At 35.5% G+C, this 16373-nt stretch overlaps 1 protein-coding gene across 1 annotated transcript; it reads left to right on the top strand.

Moving 5' to 3' along the window:
* Nucleotides 1-12537: 12537 nt before the first annotated feature.
* LOC137741709 (histidine-containing phosphotransfer protein 2-like) lies at nt 12538-15534 on the top strand. Its single transcript, XM_068481417.1, has 6 exons — nt 12538-12600; nt 13342-13469; nt 13571-13639; nt 14311-14382; nt 14993-15065; nt 15385-15534. The coding sequence occupies exons 1-6, from the start codon at nt 12538-12540 to the stop codon at nt 15430-15432; spliced, it is 453 nt and encodes a 150-aa protein (XP_068337518.1). The 3' UTR covers nt 15433-15534.
* Nucleotides 15535-16373: the final 839 nt, after the last annotated feature.

Here is a 16373-nt window from a genome sequence, read left to right on the forward strand (position 1 = left end):
AGTTTTGGGCTTGGAATGGATAACACATGCATGGAGCAAGGTGGATGGACGTTTTTGAAGATCAAAAGAGGCTAGGAATGTGTTTAACATTTGAAGAAATTAATTCAAGACTTGGAAGATAAGAAATCAACTAAAAAGAAGGAAACATTATCCAAACTACCTTATCTTATCCAAACCTTATCCAACCTTACCTTATCTTATCCTATCCTAATCTTTTCCTACCTTAATTCTAGCTGCAAAGGGGAATCAATTTCACATTAAATCACCTAAATATCTGATTCTAGAAGCCCTATCCTCTGCCCTAGATTTGTGCCGCATATCTTATCCCTTGTCCTTCTAGAAACTTGTCACAATACCCCTTTCTAGAAGCCCTAAGTTTGTGCCGAACTACCCTACTTCTTTTCCTTCTGGACTTGTGCTGTGCCCTATCCTTGTTCTCCAAGGATTGGTGCCATGAACCCTAGCATATATATACATACTTTATGCTGCACAAAAGGGAGAAAACCATAGAGAGAATTCAGAGAGAAAATATATTTTATGCCGCAACAAGGAAGGAAGGAGAGAAGGAGTTTTGAGCCGTGCTACATCCAAGGATTGTGCCATCCAAGGCCATTGGAGTGCTAGAGCGTTTCTGGGTTTATTCTATCCTTAGTTTTAGTTCAATGTTTGTTTTAATTTGGTTTTCAGTTATGATAGGCATGTGGAACTAATTTCGTTTTAGTTAGAGGTGAATTCGAAGCCATGAACATATATGTGATATGAATTGATTACATCCATTTATTGTTTCGTAAAACATGAATGCGATTTACTTATCTGTTTGATTGATAACTTATTCTTGTATGTTGATTAAGGATGCATACTTAGTTTGCATGCATGAATCTGATGCTAAAATATAAGGGAATTTCACCTAATAGTTATGAACTTATATTTATAAGTAGTGGAAATCACTAGTCATGATTGTGTTAAGTAAATCCATGGTAGAAGTATCATGTAGTTCATAGTTATGAATACCTTGTCAATGCTTAATATTTTCATAGAACTTAATGATCTTTGATATGTATCTCTATCATGCTGTTCATATAGGGAACTTGATAAGAATAATTTGATTGCGTCCTGAGTCCAATTCAATGAAATTAGGAAAATTTGAGAGTTAATTTGTGCAGTTCACAATTAATTTGGGGCATTGTCATTCATGGTTTATAGGAATAATAACTGGAAATCGATTTGTATGCATATGTGTCATGTATGGAGAAGGACCCTGTAGCTAGCCTTTCACCCCCTTCATTCACCCTAATTTAGTATCAAATACTTTGTTTCTGCAACCTACTTAGTTTTAGTTTAAAATTCGTTCAAACATGTCCCCATTAGTATTTTGAGTCAAGTTAAGTCTAGAATTCGTCCAAATCACCCTTTAGTTCCTGTTTTGAGTCAGTTTGTTTGTTTTGCGCTGTTTTGAGTTCGTCTGGTCAGTTTTGAGTCATTAGAGTCTAGTTTTGTGTTTTAAGTCTAATTTGTGTTGATTAACATTCCTTCTAATCCCCGGCTTAGAACGATCCCTACTTACGTATACTATAATTGTCTAAAAAAGGTTCAATTTGTGTGGTAGTTTCTATCACATCATATAATTTTCTTGGATTGTAAGTCAAAGATTCTGTATCCCTTCTCACAGCTACCATAACCCATAAAGATGCCTTTGCTTATCTTTTCATCAAACTTCTGCCTCAACTGTGATGGGATATGTGTATAGTGTATGCATCCAAACACTCTTAGGTGTTTTATACCAGGTCTTCTACCTGTGAATGCCTAAAATGGTGTTTTATCCTTCACTATAGTTGTAGAACACCTATTTTGCAGATACACTGCAGTACAACTGCCTTAACCCAAAACTTCACATGGATCTTCTTATCAGCCATCATGGATCTTGCCATTTCTCCATCTGTTATGTTTCTTTCTCTCAGCAACTCCATTTTGCTAAGGTGAGTAGGCAACAGTCAATTGCCTCTCTATTCCCACATCTATTCAAAAATCAAGAAATTCATGTGAGATATATTCACCTTATTTATCACTTCTCAGCTTTTTTAAGGTAAAGCCACTTTGAAATTCAACAAAAGCTTTGAACTTGTTAAATACATTGAACACATCAGATTTATTTATGAGAAAGTAGACCAAACACATCCTTGAAAAATTATCAATAAAGGTGATAAAGTATATGTTTCCACCAATAGATTCATTTGGCATAGGGCCACACACATCTTGAATTTCTGATAGAATAGGTAATCTAATGGCCATATCTTCTTTCAGCATCATTTTTAGACTAACAAAGTTCAAATGACCTAGCCTTTTGTGCCATATCCATGAATGATTTTTCTTCAATTGATGCCTTCCTTGCCATATGGTTTAAAGATTCTAGAAACAAGGTGAAGCATCTATTTCCAACCATAATTACTTTAGCTACCACATTCTCAAGGTTGCAGTCATCAAAGATTACTACCATATTACCACCAAACAGAACATAGTAGCCATGCTCCATCATTTGACCAACACTTAATAAGTTTTCATCTAACCCTAGAACCAACATAACTTCATTTATGAATATTTTCCCATGCTTTGTATCCATTACAAGTGTACCTTTCCCTATTGCTTGTACCAAGTCACCAGTCCCCAATCCTTATTTTCACTTTGCAGGTGATTGAACTGTCAAGGTTTACTAGCAGAGATTCTTGAGAAGTTATGAGGTTGTTGCATGCACTGTCTACAAACCACACTGATCTGTCTTGAGCAATTGAGGCTGAGTGACAGGCATAAAACATTGCCCCTGTAGTTATTTCTTCTTCATTGTATAGTTAGCTACTTGTTTGTTGTAGTCAGAGTCTTTTGCAGTATATGCTCAAATATATTGCACTTGCCACATTTTGGCTTGCCTTTGTACCTACAAAACCCAAAATGATAATTTTCACATGTTTGGCATTATGGTTACACAGTTCCTTGACTATTGCTTCCTTTCTTTCCTTGAAAGGAGTTCTTGTTGTTCCAATAGCCACCACTTTGATTGTTCCAGCTAGTATTTCCACGATTGTTCCAGTTACTATTATGAGACCAATTTCTTCCTTTCTTATTTTGTCCCCACTTCTGGTTTTACCTATTTTGTGCGCCTTTATAATTTTCACTATTGTTATTGTTACTTCCAACTTTTACACTGCTAAATGCCCTTTCAGTACCAGAGAATTTATATCATCATGCAGTTCCTCTCTCTTGTTATACACTTTAATTGAGGTTAGTACTTCTTCAGTTTTTATGCTGTCAAGATCTCTAATTTCTTCAATGATAGACACTATAAACTTGTATCTTCTACTTAGACTCATTATTAGTAACTTCTGTACAATCCTTTTTTTAGGCATATCTTCACTAGGGATTTCAGATTGTTCACAATTTCAAAGAACCTAGCCAAATAATCATCTAGTGTTTCTCCATCAGACATTCTTAGGTACTCAAATTCATCCCTAATAACTTGAAGTTTAATAGTTCTTACCTTTTTGTCTCCTCTAAACTCTCTTTTTAGAATTTCTCGAGCACCCCTTTGCTGTCTTCTCATTTCTAATTCGAGGAAATAACTCATCAAAAATTGCCCATTGAATGAGACTCAATGCTTTGGCATTTTTTATTTTTTCTTCCTTTGAAACATCATGTGCCTCCAATGGGATTTGAGCAGTTTCCCTTTCATCATCTTCTGAGGTTTCATTGCTGCGAACAGGTTGTGCAAGAAAGCCATGCTCGACTACATCCTATAGATCATGTGATATGAGAATGGTTTCCATTTTAACGACCTAGAAGTCATAGTTGGTGCCATTAAACTGTGGAGTTCTTAAATCTCCACCAGATGAACCACTTTTAAGGTTTTTTGGGTTTCCTTCCAAGATGGATTTCATTCACAGTATCATGCCTTTTTTTAGAATCAGACCTAGAGCTTTGATACCATGATGAAATGGTACCAGGCCACTATTTTTTGTGTTAATTTCTTAAGGTTTTGGCTTTTGGAAAATAGGGATTCGAAGAACAATATTGCAGAGAGGCTAGAGTGAGAGAGAGTAAAATTTCACAGTGTTTCATTCATTAAAACCCTAGCATATAGAGGCTTGGAGAGATCCTATTTTTTAGGGATCAATCTCAGCCCTCTAGAGCATCAGGAGCTGTGGTCCTTCCACTTAGGGATGGATCCAGCAACACAGTACATTCAAGGGATAAGAACAAACACAACTATTCGCCTTTCCGAAATAGTAACTTAAACTAGTCATTGGACATTTAAACATAACGGCTATTACTAAAAATAGAAACTTTCTTTAGCTTCGATTTCTTCAAGTTCATTTGTAGGATTCAACATCTGCGGGTTGATTTCAAACCTTGTGAGGAGCTTAATTCTCAATATTTCGATGATACAGTAAGTACCATAACTTGGAAAGATTGAAGTTCCTCTGCATATAATCTCATGTTTTGTGGAATGCTGAAGTAGAAGTGCAAAGTTATACAAATTTGACCACATAATATAAGGCTAACATAAATAATCTGTTGCAACATTATTGTTATTTTTAGTGGTTTTCTTATGGGTCAAGGATTAGGTTTTCTTGCCTATTAAGTTTATGATTTCTTGTTTGTTAGGGATTAGGGTTTGTTTTAGCTTTCTCCATAAGTAAGATGCTTTGTAACTTGTAGAATAACAAGTCAGTCATGATGTCATCATATGATATGTATATCATGGCAATCTTTCTTTTCAGTTAACAAAGTTGCATTTAGTGTTTGTAGTCGGTTTGTTATTCTTTCTTTTGTTCTTTGCACTCAGTCTGTGTCACTTGTCTCTCTCTTCGGCTTCTTCTTTGTTGTCAGTTTGCTTTGTTGTCATGCCTGAGTTGTTTAGGGTTTATTAGTTTTCTAGTTAAAAAAAATTAACACTAATAATAAACTAATTTTCCAACATAATCATTAGAACTTCAAAATTGATAATTACAATTAAAGTTTGCTGAACATAAAATGAGTGTTTCACTTTCACAAAGGCAAAAAAGAAGATCACTATCCTTTTTCAAAAAGATTACTACGTCTCAGATAACCCACTAGAACCTACCTGAGTCCATTAAACGGCATCACATCCTGGATGATTTGTTCCTCCGCAACAGATCTATAGAGCATTATGGTGTGATGGTTTTTATCTTTTACATGGAAGATACCAGTAGCAGTAGCCTTGGTGGTTAGACAGTGCGTATAGGGGAAGCCATAACTAATTATTTGAACATGGAATAGGTCTTCTTGAATTGATTCCACAAGTTACCATCCGTCTTTCTTATACGGTGGGTGTTTATAAACCTCAGTTTCTATTATCTTCTTTAGGAATGGCTGGGATTGGCTATTCAAATCGAATGAAAAAATCTCTCCCCATACTAATCTGATGCAAAATATGTTCGAGTGAAAAGTGAAAAAATCAAAATAAAAGGGAATCCAAAGTCAATAATCATAGGGAATCCAAAGTCAATAATCATACTCCAATATGAGATGTAACTAATATGACTAATAATAAAACGAAAGTTGTAATTAGATTTGTAAATAGGCTCAAACGGTTCGAGTCAACTCGTGTTGGCTCATTTTTAGCTTCACTACAACAAAAATTGGCTAAGAACACAATTGATTTGTGCCCTTCTCATTTTCATTGAGCACAAATATATATTTGTGCTTTTTAAATTCCATTGAGCACCAAAATACCTCAAATGTGCCATCTAACATAAAAGCACATTAGTTTGTGTCGGGTATTTGTGCCTATTAAAATTTGAACACAAAACATTGTGTCCAACTTGCATGTCAGAGATAGATTTTTTTTTTTATATTAATTTACATAGACACAATAAAGGCTTTTGTGCCCTCTATTTTAATATATTTAAATAAAAAAAATGTTTTTGTGTTCTTTACATTTATTTTTTCCTATTCCCAACTATTTTTCCCTATTCACAATTTGTGAAAATATCTAGTTGCAATCAACTTGAATTATTAGTGAGGCATTTAGATTGACATTTGTGTGTTTTAGACCTTTGATCAAACTAGCTCCTTAAAATGTGGCACCATTTAGATTATCATAAGCCCTTTTTTTTTTTTTATAAAATTACGTTAGGTGCCATTGCATTTAAATAAATGGACCACAATTCTTGAAAAACAGTGATTAATATTTCTATATTTCTGGAAATTAACTGTTTAAGTCATCGATATTTTCGAACGTCGTGTTTGGTTTTGTACATACATGTTAATAGTTGTCACATATTGTTCATGCAATTTTCTCTCTTTTTTTGTTTTTTTTTTTCAATTTTATTCTCACATCCTACCATATAAATCAATGTACAAATGTCAACAAAATTATGAAAATGTACCCATAGTACCTATAAAACAAATGTATGCAATTTATTTGTAATACCTTACGTATTTTTAGATGCATGATTTGGTTATTCATTTTTGTATGATTATGTGGAGCTCGTTGGAAAACAAATAGTGGGTAATTTCATCTTTTGTGGGACCTTCGAGTTCAAGACACTTGGTGATAAATATTATATTTTATTTAAATAATATTTATCTTAATGAACGCGTGATCGCAAACGGATGTGAATTCAGAATTAGAACGAGTAAGTTACGAATTTTTAAAGTTAGAAGGCAAAATGGTAATTTTGGGAGAGAGTATTTTAGAAGCCAAAGACTTCTCCCATTTTACTTTCCCAGCATGCTGATGCAGCAGGGACCCAACCACGTGGGTCTTCACCCTTCCCACCTGGTCATGTATATATAATTATTTGTTGTATAGACACAGTTATGTATATAATTATTTTATAAATTTTTTGATGGGTTTTTGTGTACCGTGGGACCCACCTACGTGGGTCTTCACCCTTCCCCGTGCTTCTGTTCCTCTCTACATGCCATCACTCTTCCGTCTCCCTTCTTCACGCAATCTTCTCTCTCTCTCTCTCTCTCTCTACTTTTTCACATTTTTCTCTATCATCTGCCTCACCATCTTTGTGCTCACTGCACAGAAAACTGCAGCATCCATCTCCATCTAACTAGCCACTCCGGCGAACCTTGCCACCACCCAAACACTACACTGCCACCCTCGCTCTCTCACAATCTTTCTGTCTTTCCCTCTCAGCTTCTTCCTTGACACAGAGAAGCACATAAGCAATGACGGTGGCGGAGCTGGCGATCTCCAGCAAGGCAACCACCAGTGTCACCTTCCTCTCCTCACTGTAGACTCCCCATTACCTTTTGTTTTCTGGAAGTCGAAACCGATGCGACGAAATGACAAGCTCCATCGTGGCTTGACTCCCTGACGAGATTTTCCGTCGAATCCAGTAGCGTGAGTCTCGAAAACACCTTGGTTAGGTTCTTTAAGTTGTTTAGAGACGTTTTGCACTGCATGCTTGATTTGGTTAAGTTTGGATGTAGTTTCAACTCAGGGGACAAATTCCCCAGATTTCCAGCGAGGGCTATGATTTTCTGGTTGATATTAAGATATCACCGGCCACCCAATGACCCTGAAGAAGGTACAATTCGAACACTTACCTTTGTAGCTTTGTTTTAGCTTTTGAAATGTTGAAAATGGTTGTGATTTGGACCAAAACGAACTCTGAAACCCTTGGCGTGGCTGCAGGTCGCATTGTCGCTGCGTGTGGCACTGTTGTGGATGGCACGCGGAGCACATGCGCCTCCCTCGGAAGGATGACTGCATGAAAGGATGAATACAAGTTTTAAAGGATGATTATACGTTTTCAAATGTTTGTTTCAGATTGTAGGGTATTTCAAATTTGTTATTTGTTATTTTTTTTATATTTAATTGATTGGGCACAATTACAAAAATTGTGCTACCGTGAATCTGAAATGGTATCTGACGCATGTGTCAGAACAGGGCACAATATAAACCTTATTTGTGCTCAACTTTTTGAGCACACATGGGCGTATCGTGCCCTCTAATCAAAGGTGACGCCTGTAGAGGGCACCTATACAAATATAGTTGCTGCATTGTTGCTATTGGTCTATGGGCACAATTGTTAGTGCTTTTTGGCCTCAAAGGGCACTGATAATTTATTGTGCGTAGTGGTCATTTTTTGTTGTAGTGCTTGTTTAAGCTTGGGTCATAAGTTAAAAGAGCTGAGCTTGCACAAAATATCAGGCTCATTGATAGGTCGATATTGAGCTTTGGTATGTTCAGTTTACAAAGTTAGTGAGCAGCTCGTATCTTTTTATGTTGGATATGAAGCCATTTTGAAATGTTAAATTATTATTTTATGCACATACTATTGCAATATTAAAATTAACGGTTTCTCATTATATTTAGCTTAAAACGAGCCTAGACGATCTGAGCTCAAGCAGGAAAAATTATCTAAAGATAAACTTGAGCTTGCGGTTACGACTTTTTTCGAGCTTGAGCATGAATAATATTCTATGAGCCAAGCTTGAGCGCCTTGGTATTTTGCTTGGCTTGGCCTATTTACACCCCAAACTGCAATGGATAATCTGAATCCATTGGGTTGACATATTTGGAAATATTAGAAGTTTGAGGAAGGGGCAGTTTTGTTTGGTTTGGGTCCATTAATTACTATACAAGAAAAATCCATTTACAAATTGAAAAGAATATCACTAGACCGTATTGCAAAGTAACAATTTGTTGTTACTTACAATAAATATTCTTAATATTATAAATTTTAATTGGTTTGAAATAAAATCAGTAAGTTATTAAAATGTGACTGAACTTGTAGGCTTCTCCAATGCAGTAGAAAACCCTTGACTTTTGTCCTAAATCCTAAACTCATATGTCGATCTAACTTGATTTGAATATTACTTTATTTTTGTTTGAATATAAATTATTGGGTATGCTAGGGAGACCAAAATTTTAAACAAAATTTGCAGACCAAATGATGTGTCATCAATATAAAATAAGCATGTTAACCAATGCTTAAGTCATAATCCAATCATCAACAACCACATCATTTGTTTTGCAAATTTAGTTTAAAAATTTTGGTCCCTAACATTATCCTAAATCATTTGGATGTAGAAATGGGCATATTATAATATTCATATTGGTTCGTTTGAATACTACTTCAGGTACATGCACTTGAAGTTAAATCTCCCCCTGCACTTATTAGTTTAAATTTAAAAAACCACTATTACCAAAAAATCATATCTGGATATGAATGTAATTTTATAACCCAAGTATGACATATGAGCATTGGAAGATCAACAAAACTAGACTTAACACTCGTGTCGTGTTTCCTGTACATGCTCGTGTTGTTTTCGTGTCATATCTAATATCTTAAAGGGTCATGTTGTAGAATTCCCTATTAAAATGAACGGGCAATACAAGTCAATTCGAACTCGACTTGTTAATATTAACATATAATATGACCCGACCCATTATGTCACATCCCGGCCCGGGCGGGACCACATCCCGGGCCCGCTCCACCACCGTAGCACGATATTGTCCGCTTTGGGCTTACCATTCCCTCACGGTTTTGTTTTTGGGAACTCACGAGCAACTTCCCAATGGGTCACCCATCATGGGATTGCTCTAGCCCCCTTCTCGCTTAACTTCGGAGTTCCCACGGAACCCGAAGCCAGTGAGCTCCCAAAAAGCCTCGTGCTAGATAGGGATGTGAATATACATATAAGGATCACTCCCTTGGGCGATGTGGGATGTCACAATCTACCCCCCTTAGGGGCCCGACGTACTCGTCGGCACACCACGACTAGGGTTAAGCTCTGATACCAAATTGTCACATCTCGGCCCGGGCGGGACCACATCCCGGGCCCGCTCCACCATCGTAGCATGATATTGTCCGCTTTGGGCTTACCATTCCCTCACGGTTTTGTTTTTGGGAACTCATGAGCAATTTCCCACTGGGTCACCCATTATGGGATTGCTCTAGCCCCCTTCTCGCTTAACTTTGGAGTTCCCACGGAACCCGAAGCCAGTGAGCTCCCAAAAGGCCTCGTGCTAGATAGGGATGGTAATATACATATAAGGATCACTCCCCTGGGTGATGTGGGATGTCACACATTACCCGTTAAAGAAAATATATTTTAAACCAATAAATAATTAAATGAAAAATAGATTACTATACATATCACATTATCACATAAATATTACTTCAAAACATAATAAAAACATATTTTTCCTTCAAGTATCACATAAATATTAATTAATGTAGAAGTGTGAAAAATAATATATATATATAGGCCCTTTACGCAAAGGGATCCCCATCTTTTAAAAAAAAGGGGATTAGATGTGCAGCCCACACCACATTGAACTTTAATGATCTAAACCATTTATTTTGTAAGTCTCGATTCACAGATCATCCTTTCAAAAATTCAATTCAATATGAACTCATTTGCCTATTTAATTATCAAGATAAAATTTCATTGTTTCTTATATAACAAAGTATTCGTTGATTTCTTTGAACTCAATTAGATGTCTTAAACATTTCTGATTTGGCTAATATTTTGCAAGGATGATCTATGAGGTACAACTTGAAAAATATACGGTTTGGATCGTCAAAGTTCGATCTGGTGTGGACCCTACAACTAATCCCTGTTTTTATAAAAAAATGGGAATCCCTTCCTTTAAAGGTTTTCTATATATATAAACGCTTGTATGACAAGTTTTACAACTTTCATGAAGGGCTCAACTTCGAAAATTCTAAAAAACAAAATTCAGTGAGAAGAATAAAGCATAAACGACAACCGATGATTAAATATAAATATGAGGTTTACAGATTATGGTGTCGGATTTCGGAGTTGGCCCCTTCACGAAAGTTGGAATGCTTGTCATTATGAGTGATTGTATATCTTTTTTACATTTTTCACACCTCTACAATAATTATTATGAACTTTATTAATTTTTAGCTCAAGTAAAACACACTATTCATGAGGGTTTGGAGGGTTTTAAAAATCTAAACGATGATGAAACCATCATCTATGTGTGGTGGATGCAATCACGGGTGTTTATATTTTCTTCACATTTTCACACTTGTACATTAATTATTATGAAATTTTATTTATTTTGAACTCCCCAAAAATACTATTCACGAGGGTTTGTAGGGTTTTAAACACTCAAACGACGATCTACTCATCTCAAAGCGTAAATGATGCGATCATGAGCGTTTGCATATTTTTTTTCCAATTTTTCGCACTTGTAAATTAATTATTATAAGTTTTTTTAATGTGTTTGATGTTTTTAAATTACTCTAAAATTGAAATTTGTATTTTTGCCTATACTAGTACTATGCTATTTGATTTGAATTTTGGACAACAGGTTAAGTAAAATTTATCCCAATAATAATAATAAGAATCTCTCATAATAACAATAAATAAATAAAACTTAAAATTTTAACTTATATAGAAATAATACAATAGGATAATGCTAGTGAGACCAAACTTTAAAACCAAATTTACAAACTAAATGATGTGTCACCACATGGAAAATAAGCAGTTAATCAATACTTAAGTAGTAATTCAATCATCAACAATCATGTCAATTGGTAGTTTAACTTCAAAAGCATCAAATATTTTTTTTTTTCTTAACGGGTTGAAAAAGGTTACTCACGGATGACCTGCGTGTAAACCCGTTAAGGACTCGTTAGTAATGGATTCTTAATGGGTGACTTGATAACGATCTGATTAGTTATCGTGTTGATCCAAAATCCGTTATTTTCGTGTAGTGTTAACGGGTCGTGTAGGAAATTACCAGGTCTAAACAAAACCTTTTCTGCATATTAGTTTGGATAATGCTAGGGAAACCAACTTTTTAAACTAAATTTGTAAACTAAATAATGTGTCATCAATATAAATAAACACGTTAATTAATAATTAAATAATAATTCAATTATCATCCATTATATCATTTGATTTATAAATTTAATTAAAAAATTTGGTTTCTATAGTATTACCGGTTTGGTTTTTCATTCAGGTTGGGTACGGCCCCACCCCGAACAGAAACATGAGAATAACCTTTGTGGTTTTTGGTGGGGCTGAAATGGTTCGGGACGCGCGTGGGCGGGCAAATGCAGTGTCAGAGTAACAGTTAGTAGTGAAGAAAATTTTCATTGTGATTATAACACGGATGGTACATCATATATTTTTATATAAATAGTGAAGAATTGTATTTTCTAAGTTATTAAATTTTTAACACACATATCTTACTATTTGTATAATGACATGGTAACCCATGTTCTGGTCCCATTAAAAAATCTCTCCTATGAGTGGGGAGTAATGGGGATTCCAAATGAAGCAAAAACACCCAAAAGTGCAGAAAATACTACTTCCAAACTTGGACGAAACCGCTAGTTTGGAATGTAGTGATAGTGACGCAGTTGGCACCACGATAACCATGCCAGCCTCACCCCCTTTGAAACCTCATCACTGTCGCAGTCACAGTCTCAGTCACAGCTGCTACAAACCCTACAGAGATAGAGAGAGAGAGATAGAGAGAGGCTTTTGGGTTCTCAGGGTCGGAGATAGAGGAGAAAGATGGCTGGGACTACTCCGCTCACCGAACAACTCAACAACTTCGTCCGCTCCTTGCAAGAGCAGGTGAGCCCCCATTATTTGTTTCTTTTCCTCAATTCCTTTTTTGTTTATGGATAACCTTGAATTGCGTTTTTCTTTTTTTAGTTTTTGTATTGAGGATTCTGTGTGTTTAATTGTCAGAAATACATGTGAATAAGAATTGGGTTTTAATTAGTTTAGCATATTTGTCTTTATAGACTTCTTTCAGTACTGTTAGCACAAAAAGAATATAAGTTTCTGATTTGCGTGTCTGTCAAAACGAACATACATGTTTCTGAATTGTCAAAAACAAACATATGTTTCTGATTTGCATGTAATGCTGATGAAATTGAGTGTTCAGAATCCGTTTTGTTAATGATAAAGGTAGGAAATTTAGAGGGGAAAACAGTAAAACAAAAAGATGGCGGCCTTGGTTTTGTTAATTTTTTTGTAAGATCATGTGGATAAGGGTAAGTCTGCTATCTGCTGCTAAGAAATATGACCATTATTTTCCAGGGAAACAAAAGACAAAGTACCACCAGTTGACCCCAGGTTGTTTTTATTTTAATTGAGTACTGAAAATGTTTGTTTATGGATATCTACTTCTATTGATGACATTTCAGATGTTTTCTGTTCAGTGTTTAATTCAGTTGTAAAACTTTATCGTAGGATTAATATTTGGATAGTCTGATTTTTTAGAGATTAATATTTCATTGTTGTTTAACTTTTAACTAACAAAGAATGATCATATAAATTGGAGATGACAAATCACCATGTTTCTGGCAGGGAATATTGGACTATCACTTTGATGAAATGAAAGAGTTAGAAAGCCAAACTCCTTGCTTAGTTATAGAAGCGTTAACCATGTTCCTTCGTGATGCTGATGCAGCCATAGCAGATCTCTTCAGACTTCTGTAATTGTCTTCAATGATTTTAAGTAGTTGGTTTATTTATTTATTATTTATTATTTATTTTTTATAATATTCTGACCAATTTTGGAGATTTCATTTTTTAGGGGCGCACCTCTTATCAACTACCCTAAGGTGACAGAAATTGCCTACCAGCTCAAAGGAAGTAGTGCAAGGTAGTATCACCTGTCAATTTTTAGGTTGCTTCCCATTTACATGCAATTCACTCAATGTATTTTGTGATTTTGCTGCGTCTGTGTGATCTAGAAAGTTTACTTACATCTCATTCCCTGCCATCAGTAGGTTCTAATATCTGATCAATCCCTCGCTGCCTGCAGCACTCTGCATGGCCTGCCTTAAAATTTGGAGAATCTATTGTAATAACTGTTGAAAGAATTAAAAGCCGATTATTCTAGCATTCTCATTACTTCACCTCACAAATAATTCCATCCTAAGTCTTAGTTTCTTCCCTTAGCTAATCCTTAGTGCCCGCTAAGACTTTTGTACTTCGAACCAAGTTTCAGTTGTTGAGTCTCTGGATGCTTTTCCAATCTGTGGCTAACCAATGCACAGATTTTAACTAAATGGTTGTCATGGACAAGGATAACTTGTGCATTCAAAGACAGTTCACATAAGGCTACTTTCTACTTACGTTTTAATTGCGACATTGGAAAAAGGTGGAGTTTCTTTCACGATATTTACAGATTACTTGAGTTACGAACTTTAATTTCAGTTTTAACCCTCTGCTTTTTGTGTCTTGCATATCATGAACCCAAATGGCTTAGCTGTTTCATCATTTACTTTGATAAAAGAGTATTCATCCCATTTGGTGCTTTTGGCATTGCAGTATTGGTGGTTGCCGGATGGCCGACGCCTGTTGTGTGCTTCGAAATGCCAGTGTAGCATTCAATAAAGACGGGTACAAACTCTTATCTTACCATCCCAAACTATTATCTTACAATTTAGATGCTAATTTACGAGCCCACGGAGTTTTAAATTTTGCTTTCTGTAGAATTGTAGTGAATTCATCTATTAGATAACTCTTTGTCAAAGGTTATGCCAAAAGAAACATAAGCAAGGAATTAAAGGCAGTTTAAGGATCTCTCAATTTTCCTTCGTAAAGATTAATATCTTCATCTCCAATTGATTTATTTATGTTCTAGATAAATAGTGCAACACGACGAGGATATTACAAAATTTAATTGAACAAAAATTTGAACATAGTGTTAAGGATAACCCTACCTATACGAAGCTGCAAAATAATTAAAGTCATGAAGTAAAATAGAAGAAGAAAGGTAAAAAGAAAGAATATCAATGAACAACCTCCACACTTTTTTTTTTCTTTTTCTAGTTGATATAGTGCACGCATTTCAGTATGACAAGGAATTTTAGCAGTGTCTTTTTCTCAGTTTTTAAAAGAACCAACAACGGTTCTAGCTATTTCAGATAGACTCTACAACTTACCTTAGATAATCTACCATGGTGACTTTCTCTTGTAAAATCTTGTAAGGAAAATGTTATGCTTACAGGTGCTTCACAGGCTTTGACATGGTTAGGCGTGAGTATCTTCAACTGCAAGAGAGTCTGAATCACATTCTTCAGGTAATACTTATTCTGAATCTTGACTTTCTGAGCTTATTTTTGCAGAAGTGTTTCTTCTTCATCTTGTCGTCTACTGTTCTAATATATGCAATATAAAGAAATACGCAGAGGTATATAGATGTCATTGCTACGTTGATTAATAATGAAGACATGCCACACTGAAAAAAAAAAGAATTGTGGTACTTTGTACTTTAAGACCTTATGAAGATGCCAGATTTTACAATATTTTATGTGGCGACTGTTCTTCATTTTGAAATGCTCTAGTAAGCTGATTTTTATCCATTTTTCTCTAACAAAACTCCAAAAACTCGCTCTACAGATGGAGCATGCAATTAAGGCTATTGAGCCCAGAAGGCGCAGTCAATAGAGAACTCGTTTATTGGGTCTCCAATCTGTTCTCCAGTAGATCACATGTTTTCTTTGTATCAACTGTAGGACAAGTTTACTACAACTTAACGTAGTGTTTTTAGACCGATTTATGACTTTTTTAATTGTTGTGGTTTCTTTTGTTTTTTTTTTGTTTTTCCCTTCATCAACAAGAAACTGGAATTTGAATAGAACTTAGGACCGCTTCCAATATCGTTCTACTTAGAGCCTACATGACTTGGATAGCTATCAAAATCTCTCACGTCTAGCCAGAGACAACTTGTTTCAGAATTGAGAAGTTCGAGTTGGCAACTAGTAAAGCCTGCTTAAGGATTGAGGAAACGTAACTGAAGGATTATTCCGTTGTGGCACATCTCGTTTCATGGATGAGTGTGTCTCTATTGTTTAATCACAATCATTCGGTGGTTGACACACACCTTGTTTTAGGATAGAGGAAGTGTGTCTTTGGCGACGGATGAAAGACGACCTTTTGAAAAAGTTTCGTTCCTGGTGCTTTGTCATGAGGGCACTTTATTAATTTTCTTTGTTGGAAAATTTGGTGTTCATGATTGGTTAATCCCATGTCACTTTTAGAGTTCCGCACGAGCATGGCCAAACCAGATTCTTTGTGATGGTCAAAATAATGGTCGAGTATATTTGGTCTTTCAATTTGATCCCAGTTCCGCGTACATTCTTATTTCACAACAATGTGGCGGAGATTGAACCTGTCGCTGAAGATCCACATTTGTGAAGTGATTAGCACAACCTTAACTTAAATGTCACAGAAGCCAAGGACTGGAGGCTTCTTCCTCACTTGTGATCGTTTGATTTGAAGGTTCAGATTTTCACAATACACGAACACGTTGTAGATATGTAAATTTTGGTGAATAAATGTTCATCAACAAATTAAATTTTGACCTGCTAAGACTTACATGGCACACA

The sequence above is a fragment of the Pyrus communis genome, chromosome 8 (genome assembly GCF_963583255.1).
Source record: "Pyrus communis chromosome 8, drPyrComm1.1, whole genome shotgun sequence".
Lineage (NCBI taxonomy): Eukaryota > Viridiplantae > Streptophyta > Magnoliopsida > Rosales > Rosaceae > Pyrus > Pyrus communis.

What these genes read in the sequence shown, in the direction of transcription:
- LOC137741709 (XM_068481417.1), top strand. Translation starts at nt 12,538, where the DNA reads ATGGCTGGGACTACTCCGCTCACCGAACAACTCAACAACTTCGTCCGC. An exon ending in GCAGATCTCTTCAGACTTCT is followed by an intron (nt 13,470 to 13,570) that starts GTAATTGTCTTC and finishes TTCATTTTTTAG; the next exon opens with GGGCGCACCTCTTATCAACT. An exon ending in GTAGCATTCAATAAAGACGG is followed by an intron (nt 14,383 to 14,992) that starts GTACAAACTCTT and finishes TTATGCTTACAG; the next exon opens with GTGCTTCACAGGCTTTGACA.